General features: G+C 36.0%; 1 protein-coding gene across 1 annotated transcript in view; it reads right to left on the minus strand.

The window, feature by feature from the left end:
• Positions 1-13876, minus strand: part of LOC104547618 (vacuolar protein sorting-associated protein 13D-like) — a gene marked incomplete at its 5' end in the record, with an annotated part of 77594 nt that overhangs the window by 38444 nt on the left and 25274 nt on the right. The window contains 17 exon segments of the mRNA XM_010193398.1: positions 1182-1330; positions 3012-3108; positions 3948-4097; positions 4758-4907; positions 5253-5369; positions 5668-5847; positions 6679-6787; positions 7139-7299; positions 7940-8048; positions 8803-9038; positions 9827-9950; positions 10076-10202; positions 10205-10250; positions 10500-10630; positions 11494-11636; positions 12572-12698; positions 13300-13491. Of these exon segments, the coding sequence (XP_010191700.1) occupies positions 1182-1330; positions 3012-3108; positions 3948-4097; positions 4758-4907; positions 5253-5369; positions 5668-5847; positions 6679-6787; positions 7139-7299; positions 7940-8048; positions 8803-9038; positions 9827-9950; positions 10076-10202; positions 10205-10250; positions 10500-10630; positions 11494-11636; positions 12572-12698; positions 13300-13491 (2348 nt within the window).

Consider the following 13876-nt stretch of genomic DNA (forward strand, 5'->3'; position numbering starts at 1 on the left):
CAAGACATATCCATATGCAATTGTACACCAAAGGTGGCAGGAAATCTGAACAGAACAGTGCACATTACAAGTTTCTTGAAGGCACTGACCACTAACACTGTTTTCTCTAAATCTGAGCAAATTAGATGATAAGCATTTTCATGTTGAAGCTAACGTGCCAACACATTCAAGACATTGCTGATGTTGAACAGTAAGGAATGTTACAGCTAGCTGTTGAATTGTCCTCCTTCGCACAAGGATTTGGCAAAAGCAACACAAGCTTGCAGGACTGATGATATTCAGGGTCACCTTGGTAGGACTCCATGATATACACCCATTCCACAAAACTAAACTTTAAAAGCTTGCAAATCTTAACATCCATAATATCAAAGGCACACAAAAAAAGCGTGGTCAGTGTTTCAATTTTGTTTTTTTGAACACAAGTTGAATAGGCAGCAGCTCAGTTCCTCCACAGTGGAGGGGATCTTTTATGGTTGGTTTGGCTGGTTTTGTTTCAGCTTCCCCACCTGGGAGGAAGTCAGCTATATTAGCTCAGAGGGAACTGAAATATTGCTGACTGTTGCCACCTTATTATGTCCAGGAAGGTCCCAACATACAAGTTGGGAGCATTGCTATAATTTGGAATCCCTGGTTCACTTGAACAACTGTGCCAGTACATTTCTTACCACATGAGAAGGACCAGAACTTCCACCTAAGTCCATGCTTAATCTGAATTTAATTTAATATTGAACTAAATTGCACTGTGCTCATGCACACCCTTCAATTCCAATGAGACAACATTTCTGGGATGAAAACACTCAGAGTTGTCCTGTATTTCTGCTTCCTAAGTTGAGTAACTTCCTGATTTTCTTCAGCCTCACCTCAGCCCTCCCACGATATACATTCCCTTTAAGCTCTTCACACTACCATCAATGTAACTAAGATCCTCTGTAAAGTAGTGAGTTATTAGGTGAAGTTGGCTGTGCTTCAACTGAAATTATAAAAATAAAAGAATATTACAGAACAAACTGGAAATTATGCAAATTAAATAATGGAAGTTATTGGAACTTCCATTATTTGTAACTTAAATAATGGAAAAGTAAATGGAAATTAATAGTAGTAAGTTAAAACTTCTGTTCCTTTTTCCTCCTACAATAGAACCTCTTTACTTGGAAGCATACTCTGCAAACGTGCTGGCGTACCTTGAGATCCAAAGGTAGCTTGCTGGAAGTGAAGACGCTCAGCTTTATTTGAGGCACACTAATTTTCAGATTTTCAAAGTAGTATCGCTTTTGTCCTCCACCTTGTTCAACGACCTTTTCATGGAGGTTTTCATCATACTTTTCAACTTCTGCATCCAGACAAAACATAGGAATCAGATAGATTATATATAAATAAATATGCGGTTATGAATGCATACTCTCTGAAGAGTTAATAGTTTCTCTGTACAAATAAAAAGTATGTGTGACTGCTAGTGTAGCCAGCAAAATTACTCATGCCTTGTGACATGAGGTTGACCTTTGAGGCTCAAGAGTTTTTTTTCAGATCTGCCTGCAGCTCTAAAACCTGAACGTATTTGTAGCTAGATAAAAAAGTCATCCAAGTGCATAGTTTAAGTTATTTGAGCTTTTAGTCTCCCTTCTAATTTATCTTTGTCAGCATACAGAAACAAGGAGATACAAACATAACTACACAATGTTTCCTACTCTGTAGTCATGGTTTTCAATATACTTTCTCACATGCTCAGCTATGAATATAATGTACAAAGCAAGCAAAGTCGTCAATCTTTTCAATTATCACTACAGAATGGACAAAGCGCCTACATGGAAGACATTCCATAAATCAATTTATGTACAGAGTGAGCCAAATCTGGTTGACACTAACAGGTTCATATGTTATTTCTAAAAGCATCTTGGTGATGTAAGAAGGTAGCAGGAAAACCAAAAGATTACTTTTGTCATCTTATGAACTCAGGTTGAACAATTAAACATGTTGACTGTAAATGACAAAATAATTTTTGTCTGAATCTTGGATGACATCAGCATCAATGGATAAACTGCAAAGAGCGTACAGTAAATAAGGAAACGAAAAAGCAGCAAAAGCATCAGGGTAAACAAGGACAGATTAGTGAACAGCAGAAGAGCAAAATTAAAAGTCTTTATTTCTCCCTCATCACTACAAATCTAAGTCTGTAAGTCCTCTCTGAAGCTGAGAAACATAAGACTTTCATCATGAATAGTTTTTTCAAAGACAATTCAGGAGATACTGTGTATTAGCAAGACACAAATCTTGAGCATCATTTGTAGGATTGCCTCCATTTGGAATCATGCCAAAAATAGTTTTTCCTGCAACAGTTATTTCATTATGTAAACCTACTGCATAATAAAAGTGACTTTTTCAATTGCCACTCCAAAACAGACATTTCAGAAAGTTTCCAAAGTACACATAAACCCTACAACAGAAGGATTAGAACACCATCTATGAGACTAGAAGATTTAAGAGCTCTGTCTTGCCTCACTGAATGGAAGAAAACTTTCATTACAATTAAAGCCAAGAGTATGGATGCCCCAACTAAAAGGTCAGACAGCCAAAATTTTCCTTCAATTAAGCAAGAGGAATTGCCCAAGGAACAAACGAACAGAGATCCCATTTCTAGCCTTGGGTTTAAATAAACAAACATTACTAAACAAAGTGGATTGCTAAATTAATAACACAGTTTCTTTTATGCCAATTTAGATGGATCCAGATACAGGAACTTAAGATGAATACTGAACTCCTTTCCACAGAGGCTCAGCCGCTGTGTACTGGACAACAGCATGTTACAAGGGTCGTTACCTGCATACTGTAACAAGCACAGTATAAATTAATAGCTTTATGGGGCCCATTGAGACATCAGCTTTCCAGCTTTCTGTTCAACAGTGGAAGCTTCCAAGCAGCTGAGAGTTTGTTAGGTGTTTTGAACTTATTTTATATGCAAAGATCATAATACCTCTGTAAACTGTAAAACTGGTCTTTGTAATTTTATACTATACCTGATTCAGACTGATCATAACCAAAGAAACTCAAGAGCTTCAGAAGTAGTTTCTCCTCAATTTGAACTGTGAACTTTCGAGCAGTGATCATCAGATGCTATGAAGATAAACAAGTCTCAGTTTACAGTATTAAAACTAGAAATATAATCCATGTAAGCCATTAAAAGGGACAATGTGTTCTACTTCAAAAGAATATTTTCACTAGAATGGATTCATAATAAGATTCTTACCTTCAAAATGTCCTTAGTTTTCTTCATCTAAAGTTACCTACAACTAGCGATGATTGTTTCAATTTTCTGGAAGATATTGCACTTCATTACCTAATACTAACACTTCAGAATCTGATGCTTAGCTGTTTTCCAACACTGAAATCAGCTGATTGTCAAAATAGTATCAAAATACATAGGTGAAGTTTCCAAGTGAGAAAATGGGTCTGAATTATCAACTCAGTTTTGCTCTCACAATGCATATCACAGTTGGTGGATAAATTTCCAAACAACATCAATAGCTCTAGTACGCAGAACAGGGTTTATGCTGCAAGATAACAGCTTATCAGAGAGCACTAACACCCTTTGTACACAACTCATCAACTCACGAAAAGCATAGCACAGATATTCTGGTTCACTATGCTACAATGGCACCTATCAATTCTGAGATGAGAATAATTGTTAGTAAAGTAGGTCACAGATACGAACAGGGGTCTGATCTAATTTGTTGTATTTTAAACACATTTATTATGCTGTTGATCACTTTACTTTAGGTCTAAACACTGTGAACGTGAGAAGGTGGATACAGTGTCCTTTAAGCTTCAGTATTAATTCAGCAAAGTGTATTTCACAAGTTATTTAATTCAGATTACTAGTAAAAATTAGGAACAGGAAAGGTCATTTAAACAGAGTAATAACTGCATGGTACAAACAAGAGATTGTAGTTTACCTTGTAGATATCAGTCAGTGTATTTTTACTGGGAAATTTCATTGCATTTACTTGCAGAGCAGGACCAGTCTCCACAGGTTCATTTTCATTCATCTTAGGCGTCAGAAATAGCATAAAAGGCCGCGTGGTGCCAATAAGCTGGTTGTCCACCTACAGAGTGGACAAGATAGACAACAAAATCTGAATATGTGACAATAAACTGCAAAATTGAACCTTTAACTGAGGACTTAAAATGCTTCAGAAATACATGGCTCCTGAGCCAGGCAGATACTAAATATACTTTGTTACTGCTCACCACTGAGACCATACAAAAAAAGTATTCAGAAATATCCTCCATTTAAAAATGGTTATAACTACCAACAAACAAAACCTATAATAAAATTGCTATGTTTTCTGTGATTGTTTTTTTTCCTTCAAAAAATGTAAGAGGTTTTTATTCATCTTGTTTGTCTGTGATTCTGTGATTTATACTGTGGGACTACCCGCATGAGGACTCCTGCTTTCAATGCTTTTTCATTATGTGACGACAAAGAACCACGAAGCAGGCAGGGAGAAAAATGACAATCTGACCTGTTTACCAAACAAAAAAGATTCTAACATGCCTAACAGAAATCAACAGCATGAAATACAATATATAATTGCGTTAACTACTACTAAGTAGAGAACCATGAAAAAGCGGAACATCAGTGCTAATTGAAACTCTTGTGGAAGAATTAAAATCTCAGTAACAGCTCTAAATATTTTTCAAACCTATCATGACAACAAACACCACAGAAAACCCAAATAAATGTGTTTCAAAATGGCAAATACCTGTATGTCCTGCACACTGAGCTCTAGCACCTGACTTGTTGACAGCTGTGTGTAGTGGACATTAATTCTTGTGAGGCTTGCAAATATTAGCTCTTCAGGAACTTTGTTGACCAAAGACAATCCTATTCCACCTTCCAGTTTCACAAGCACCTGAGAAAAGAATATTTGAAAGGGAAAAAAAAAACCCTCACTAACAAACCAATACTGAAAAAATTTGTGATACTGCATACATACTTCTACAAATAAGTTATTTTTTTTTAGCTTCATCTCCAGAGAGGCTGAGGAGCTCATAGGCAATTAGTGTTCAAATAAAGAGGTATTAAGACATATAAACCCAGCTTCAAAGAATGAGGACTTTTAGCAGGAAAATCTACAAGTTCATAACAAGAGGTCATCATTGGGAAAAGTTACCAATCAACTCTCGCAACCGCCCCTCTAAAATCTAGAAAGGAAAATGGAAAATAAGACAGACAGATAATAGTTGTAATATCTTACTTCTAATTCCTGCTCTGTATCTGGATTTTTTAACTTGCGCAGATCTTGTTCCATAACTGAAAGTCCATCTCCTTCACTGGATAAACGATCATTTCTACGATGGTTAAAATCCGTTATCTGATAAACAGATAAGTTACTACAATGATTACTTTCCTATTTATAAATAACATCTACCTTATAAAATAAAACCCAGCTACCTTATAAAAAATAAGTTTTAAAAAATAAGTACAATGAAAACTTTTGCTGTAATTATTTCTTTTTTTATTATATCCTCCCTCCCAAACCCCCTCAAAACATATAATGGTAACTTTTTTTTTAAGTTAACTTTTTGTAAGAATTTAGAGATGCAATATAGGAAAAGGTATTTCAAGTACAAGTAAATAATACCAGACTCTAGTTAATGAAGGACTTTCACCTGTAGAACTCTAGTTGGTCCATCTGGGATGACTTTAACAGCCAGTACTCCTGACCCAGGCCTCATCTTTTGGTTTATGAACTGCTGTTCAGGTGGAACTGGTCCCAAAAGTTCAAGTGAAGTATCAGGACCAAGAACAACTTCTGCTCCATCATGAAGACCTCGTATTCCTCCCTTTGCCTGGAGAAAGAAAGAAGAGTAAGAAAAAACATAATTAAATTATGGGTAAAGGCTTCAGAGAGCTATTTCCATACATTAATTTAAAAGTGTATTTTACTTTCCTTCCTTACTCTTCAAAACTAAAAGAAAAGCAGTCCAGCAGCACTTTACTCAATAAAGCTTTACTAAAGCTTCTGGTAACTCATGTTTAATGAAACGAAACAGCCAAGATCAATAATTAAGTATTCCCACTGCATCCTCAGAAACAGAAGCTACCATGTCATTATCAAACATTATCAAATGTGGGAAGTCCGTCCTGAAAATATTTTCAAAATGTTACAAACCTCCTTAAAAAATGAACTCTGGATCTGCAGATGAGAATGTAAATTCTTACTCAGTCAACATCTTAGAACAGCAACACGGGGCTTTTTTTGGTTGCTTCAAACTGACAAGTAGTAAAATATTTTACTCTGGATCTGTTTTTTTTTTGTATTAGAATTGAAACAGCATCAAAAGTGACAAAGGAACACTACATTGCTGCTATCCTGGCTGTATCTATTCTGGAGGCTGGAAACTTCTTTTACGGCTACTACATTCCTTTCAAATTAATCAGAATAGAACCACATATGCAGCCTTAAAAGGTTATTGTGAGCCTTAAGGAGAATTTTCCATACTTTTTCTTCTTTGCTTACATCAGCCCTATCACTATACTGTTCAACAATGGTGTACTATTAATTTTCTAATTATTTACTTTCAAATTAATGGTGCAAGATGTTTAATACTAAGCCCAAATGACTCTGTCAATCTATATTAGCAACAGTTGAAACAATTCAACACATCATCAACACTGACCTGGACAACAAGTCCATGAATACCACAGGTCAACTTTCCATCACGAAAACTCCACGTCTGGGTAGTACTGCGCCGTCGATCAGGCTTTCTTAACATCAGGGGCTCGTACCTGCAACAGAAGCATGCCAGCCAATACTTAGAGGATTATAACTTGTCAGTTTTACTCTTGAGATGTGCTAATGGTGAACACTTGCTCTAATTTTGTTCAAGCTCATTTTTTTAGTCTCACTTCTGAAGTACTCTTTTAACTATCTGCTGCTGAAAATACATTAGCCATGCTTTTAAAAATATCAGGTCACAAAACTGATCACGAGGTCTGGTCACGAAGAGATAAAATCTAGCTCTTCCACATGCCTTCAGAATAACTTCTTTCCTTATTCAGAGAATATCATGTTAAGTATGCTTTTAAAGACAAGCTTAGAAACTACATCAGTTTCCTGAGAAATTGTATTTGCAATACCTGTTATCTGTAACAGCTGCTAGACCTGCAATATCTAAAATCATACAAGAGTCTGCAGACCGAGGAGAAGGTTTATGGGGGTTGTGAGGAACTGAAGAACCTTCATGGCAAAGCATTCCTGTGCCTGTTATTCGCCAAAGCTGGGATCGTTTTCCTGGCTCCTGTTGGATAAAAATTCAACATTTAAATAAGCACAGCAGTACAGAGCAAATTTTTCTGTTCTATTTTGCTATCAGATGCTTTGAATTATAATTCTTGGAATGACTTGTATATAAGTAACTTCAGAGCCCTGAATTAGAAGTTTGTATAAAAAATTCCAATCCAACTCTGATATTCAACAAGTATATATCTTATGTTAGCATTGTTAGATGCAGAGCTGTATTTACAAGCTATTTTTAATTGCAGCAATATTTAAATACAGTTTCTATTTCTTAGGATCTCCAGAAATAGAAGACTTAGGTTACAATGCAAACAAAAAAGAAGCATGCTCTACCTTGCAACTTCATTAGAATATCCAACGTACAATTACCACACTTGGCTGTCTTAAAGGAATTTACAATGTTCCTTACTACTTTTATTCCAATTCTCTCTTCTGTCACCCTTACCCCCATAAAAGTCTCATATGGAAGCACCACCATAATTCAAGCAACCTGAACTGCAACAAACTCATTTTCAATGGAGTTTGTTTCCACCTTTTAAAAGTTACCATGAAAATGTTTTTATTTTTTCCTTCTCCCAGCATATAATTTTACTTCTGCACATAGTAACAGCATTTCACCAAAATCAAACATGTCTTAGTACCTTCTTTTTCAGTACAACTCGTTGAGTCTTTGGAGAAACATCAAGGACAAGCTCTGCACATGCAGCATCCTTATTCGAAGCAACTGGTCTTACACTTGGCTCCTGTAAACTAGAACACCAACAAAATCATCATGTTTATTCAGAATAGCTGCTTCTTCTGGACACTGAATTAGATCTGTATCAAAATCCAATCAAGGAAGCTTATGCTTCCAATAGCCAATCAAACAATTTTTTCCCTCTCCGCTTGTTATTTTTCTGATTATGTAAGTAAGCTATCCATTTGAGTACATTCTTAAAAGAGGCTTTGAATTCTCACTGTGACTATGAACTTCACAGTCAAAAAAGGTGAAATCCAAAGAAAATTTTCTACTTTATATTGAAGATAACAACAAAGCACGTGTCAATTTCCCATAGCTGTTTTCAATAGCATATACATTTGTGCAAGTTTAAAATTCACAGACATGTCACAGACAGGTATGTTCTGTGGCCAAGTGTTCTTTATACACCAAATGAAATTAAGACCCCACACACCACCCTAAACATCCCTGCTCCTCTAAGATCAGACAGTGGGGTCACAGCAGATGCCATATGCTAAATGCTTCTCATTATGTGATAAAATCAACAATGGCAAGCTGCACCAATAAAGCTAAATTATCACAACCAAACGAGGTAAGATATACAGCTTACGGACTGCTAGACTCAACTTCTGAATTCTGGCATTTCTTCTGCTAGCTACAAGGTTGACAGAAGTTTAGCTGCATTTGAAAAACTTTTAAATAGCAACCATTAAGACACTATTAACATAAAGTCTAAAGAACGCCATGAACATTCAAAATATTTTCATCTGATATAAAAAGAATTACCCTGAGAAAGTGTATGTGGCAGCAATATAAATGAAGTTTTCATAGTAAAGCTGGTTGCTATCTTGGAAGTCATTCATGTTACAGACGATTTCTGAGGAGCCTGCTCCTTTAACTGTCAGCATTACGAAAGGTGGTAGAATAGGTTCATCCCATGCATAATCCAGTGAGGTCATGGGCTTCACTTCAGTGTAGAGTCTTGGCTCAACAACATCACGCTGATTAAAAACAATTGGGACCTGTAACAGTTATGAAAGAGAATTGTTTCACACAGAAATTGTTAATCAGATAGATTTTTTGCTATCGTTCCCTCATTTATCAGGAGTTGATCACTGAAAGATGTTCACCTTATTTCCCTCCCTGCCCAGTGGTTTCATATGCATTTTCTTTCATTTGTCTCTCAATTAAAAACATAAAAATGTCATCTTTGCTTTTATCTGTCATCGTCAGTTCAAAATGTCTTTAGTCTCATGGCAGCATCTCAAATCCTCCTAATCAAAATTAGGAGACTTGCCCAGTTTTGTTAAACAATTCAGTACCAAAATCCAGAACAAGAACCAACAACTATTAAGAACTCTAGGCAAAGTGAATTCTGATTTTTATAATCACTGATGTGGAAGCCCAAAGACAGAGAGAAAGGAAGTGGCAGCAGTAGACAGAATTCTTTTTACAGGTTATTCAATTGCTGAATATAACAGAACAATTACAAATGATCACTCTAGCACAATTTTCTCATAAGCAATAACGTTGTTCTTCTTTGTTAAGGCTTTTAATGCACTCATGAAAGCCACAACGTTAGCACAATTATTTGAACAAGATGGAGAAGCTGAGTGCTACCCATTTTTACTAAAACTTCAGAAAATTACAATTATCATATACAAATACCTCTTGCTACACACACTTTCATTTTATTTCATGACATAAGCTAGTCAGCTCCCTCTTCTAAATAATACAAAAAGAACTCATACTTTTCTTTTTTTACTAACAATTAGAAGGTAAAAAACCTGTGATTTTTTTGCTCTTTTACCTTTGAAAAATTGTCTATGCGGAAAGGTGGCGGTAACTGATCCGTGTCACTGAACGCAATGCGGTATGTGGCTCCTTGAAGAGTAATTTCTACTCTTAAGAAGTAACATTTTCCCAGCGTGTCCCTGAACAAGACCAAACAAATGCAAGAGAGGTTGCTGATCTGTGTTAACCAGAGTTCGTAAGCATTAAACAGTTGCTTCTATGAAAAAATGGACATATGCGGCAGAAGATTATATATAATAGCTACCTCATGTTAATATGGAATGAGCTATTTTTGTTGACTTCAAAGCCCCCAGACCAAATGCAGTTTGGGACATCCATCAGTCTCACACACAATAATTGATCATAATCATTACGCGGCCAGTGGAACACACGCTGGAACCAGGAAGTGTGGAGATGTAGCCATCAGGATTGGATGTTCCCTAGTAATAGAAATTGGTAAATAAATATCCTATAGCTGTTAAAAAATAACAGTATTAAACTATATTCCTCTCAAATATGAACACAGCAAGTATTCTATTAGGTGGACATTGGTATTAGACTAATGAGGAAGATCCTCATAGTCAGCCAACAATACTTTCCAGTACAATGCTTGTGTTTTTTCTGGTTAGAAGATGCTGGGACTAACTGCAGGTATTGTAGTAACAAGTAACAGAAAGGAAGCAGCTTACCCGACCTCTGGCAAATTCCCGCTGAACAAAGGCAAGCTTGTAGGTTGATTTATTATCTAATAGGTAACGGGGCGCAAATGTTACCATAGATGTATCAATGTAACGGCCTCTGCCTTTTTTAACATCAATACCTAGTAAGAAAAACAAGTTAAAATAAAGCTGATCTTTACAAGAGAAAACAAAAGACATCTGCCACAATATATTTCACATAACAGAAGTTCTTTCTCTTGGGTTCCTGAGGTGCGCTGTTTCTGCCATACCACTGCCACATTTTGAAACACTATTTTAAACAATAAATGTAATTTTATGCCATCTGTTACCGTGTTTCTAAAAGGACAATTTAGAGATCATAAGCACTGAAGATAAAAAAAACCACACCTATTTCCAATCAGAAGTAAATCCATTCAAATAATGGATTACTTTTAAACATAAGAAAAGTTATTCAGAAATCACTGTGGCATAATTTTCAAACTCCAAAAAGTCTATCCTACCACTTCATTAAAAACTAAGAGCTTCTAAGTAAATTGTACTTTATGTACACTAGGAGCACAAGAAAGACAGAAGATGCACTCCTTCACATCAGCCTACAGAGACACCACGAAGCTAAAACTACAGAAGTAGCACACGGCTGAACTGTTACAGTATACAGACACTCAACATAATCAAACACAGTAACATGGTGGGATTTCAAATGTATTTCAAAGTAACATACGGGGGAATACAGACACAGAAACAGAACAGTTTGTAAATGCAGTTATTAATACTCAATGATGAACTGTAAAAATAACTGAAAACTGATTTTAAGCTAATGAAATTCAAAATGAAGACATAAAAATACTTAGGAAAATATTTTTTGTTTAATATTTTTCTCTGGACCCTCAAAAACCTTTAACAACATGTATTTTCCTGCTGTAATTGTTCCATTTCTGGTGTCACTGACATCATATCTTACCAAGTTCTACAGCATTTCTCAAATGAGCCTATCAACACATACCAATGTTATAAATGAGGCCCGGCCGGTTTCCATGCTGGATCACCTTAAGGGCTCTGACGCCACTACCACCATCCAGGGAGAAACCCTGGCACCAGCCAGGCATACCTTCAGGATGGATTCCTTTTCCAACCCGCATTGTACAACTGAGAGTAAGAAGAAAACACAAAGATTACTCATTTCAATGAAGGATCAGATAGCAACACGACACTGATTATCAAACACGCACCCAGACACAAAAAGAACACCTGTGTTTTTATATAAAACCATTAGAAGCCATGCTAAATCTCTTCAAGTAACTCATTCTGCATTTCTGCCATAAGATCTTTTAATATATTAGTCAAGATTCAGTGACCATTTCCTGTAAAATGCTTGGTAATTTTCAGACCAAATAACCACAGCAACATTTATGTGGTTTTTTTTCTTTGAAAGAAAAAAGAAAAAGAAAATTTGGAATAAATTTTAGTGATAAATTTAACTGCTGTTCCTTTGAGCAAAAATCCCAGAACATTTCAGATAAATTTACTTTAAATCATGTTCTTATTTCTTACTTTCATAGGAAAAGCAAGTTCACTCCTTGATGCCAGTTAAAGTAGCTGTAAAAGTTTCCTTTCCAAAATTCTGCCACTTCCTTTTACATCAGAATCACAGTAGCTCTTCTGCATGTGGACTTCCTACTAAGTGACTGCTACTACTTTCTATTAACATTCAAAGTTTAGGATTAGGGTCTGAAATAGGTTTTTATTTAGTGGTAACGAAGTAATTTATACAACTTGGTATGTCTCTTCAAAGAGTTTTTTGATTTTCTTACAAAAGCAGCATGAGCTCAAAATACGCAAAATAAAACCAAAGCAGCCTGCAGACACAACAGAATTAGGCAACCAAGGAGCTTTCAGTAGGAAATGTCTAAAGATCCAATATGCTTATTTCACTATTTAGAAACTTAGTAACAGATCGTCTTAACAGGGAAAGACTTTTCCTACATGGTATTTCCACTAATATATCAGAACCCAGTCCTCTGTGCATTATTTTCATACTTTGCAAGGTTCCCCCTCTCTGCTCTTCTAGTGGTATTACTTACAAGTTTGGCTGTTCTTTGTCAGCATAACAGAACAGAAGTGGGCTGAGGCTTCTAGCAAGCTCGTGCTCTTCGAACTGACCCGCAGCATCTGTTTTTGCATTATCTTGTCTGAAGATAAGTGGTAATCCTTTACGTAAACACAGAAAAATGGAATGTCAAACTACACTTCACCTTTGCACAAATTATGATGAGAATGGTAAAAACTACTTCAAATTAAGGAATAACCTAAAATATTTCAGTTGTAATATTAGGCATTAGTCTGCACGCATTTTCACTCTCATTCTCCATCTAATCTGTTTAACAGCCAGACCTATTAACAGCCACAAGCCATGGAGTTTGGTCCATGCAGAAAAGAAGTTCTTGCAGCTCTGAAAGTGCCAATGGACGTTAACACAGAATAACTGCAATTTAGACCTGTTGCATTTCCAAGTAATTTCATTCTTTGAAAACCATAATTTTAACAATGATCTAATCTATGTTGATTTTAGAGGTACAATATCTTATGTCTGAATATCTGCAATATAGCAACTAAAACATCTAAGTAATCTGCTGTAAGAATCATCAAACAATAGCTGCTGCCATTGTAAAAAAACCACAATCCTGCCACTTCAATTTGAAAAGTAGTGTTTAAAAGCACTGTTTGGCTAGAAAATAAACCTAAACACTGCATGAAATCTTTATTTCCAAGGTCATTATTACAGTTATGAAAGAAAATACTGTAAACGTACCTGTTTTGTTGATTAACCAATATGGTGCTGAAATTAGGATTTTTAGAGAACCTTCAGCACGACATACAATCCTTATGGTCAAATTTAGCAGTCGTTTATTGACATCATACAATCGCATCCGCACCATATAGTTTTGTGTCCCAGGAGGAATCAACAGCTCTTTGCAGATCGGGAAGTTTTCTAGCAATACCCCTATGGAAAACAAAACATTAGTTCTGACAAGCGTATAAGGCTGGTGTATAATGTGGCTTGATCTTTCTGAATATTTCATATAGTTCAGATTAACTTCTAAAGCTGCCCAGTGTAATAATCTCTGGCCTCATAAAGAAATGCCTCAATTTAAGTTACAAACAGCAAAAGTTCTGTAAAGAACCCTGCTTAGGGCTACTTACTGCCTTAGGCATCAAGAGTCCAGCCAGTGTTGAATAATTCCATACATACTCTCAACACTAACTTTTTCTGTCAGAAAAAAACCAGCAAAGCCACTCAAAATGTTGGGAACTTATTTGATTTATTGCCTTTATCACTGCTCTCTCCAGTTTCCACTCAGGAAAACAAGACAAGACCTGAATAAGGA

The sequence above is a fragment of the Mesitornis unicolor genome, unplaced genomic scaffold, assembly GCF_000695765.1.
Source record: "Mesitornis unicolor isolate BGI_N332 unplaced genomic scaffold, ASM69576v1 scaffold8941, whole genome shotgun sequence".
Classification (NCBI taxonomy): Eukaryota; Metazoa; Chordata; class Aves; order Mesitornithiformes; family Mesitornithidae; genus Mesitornis; species Mesitornis unicolor.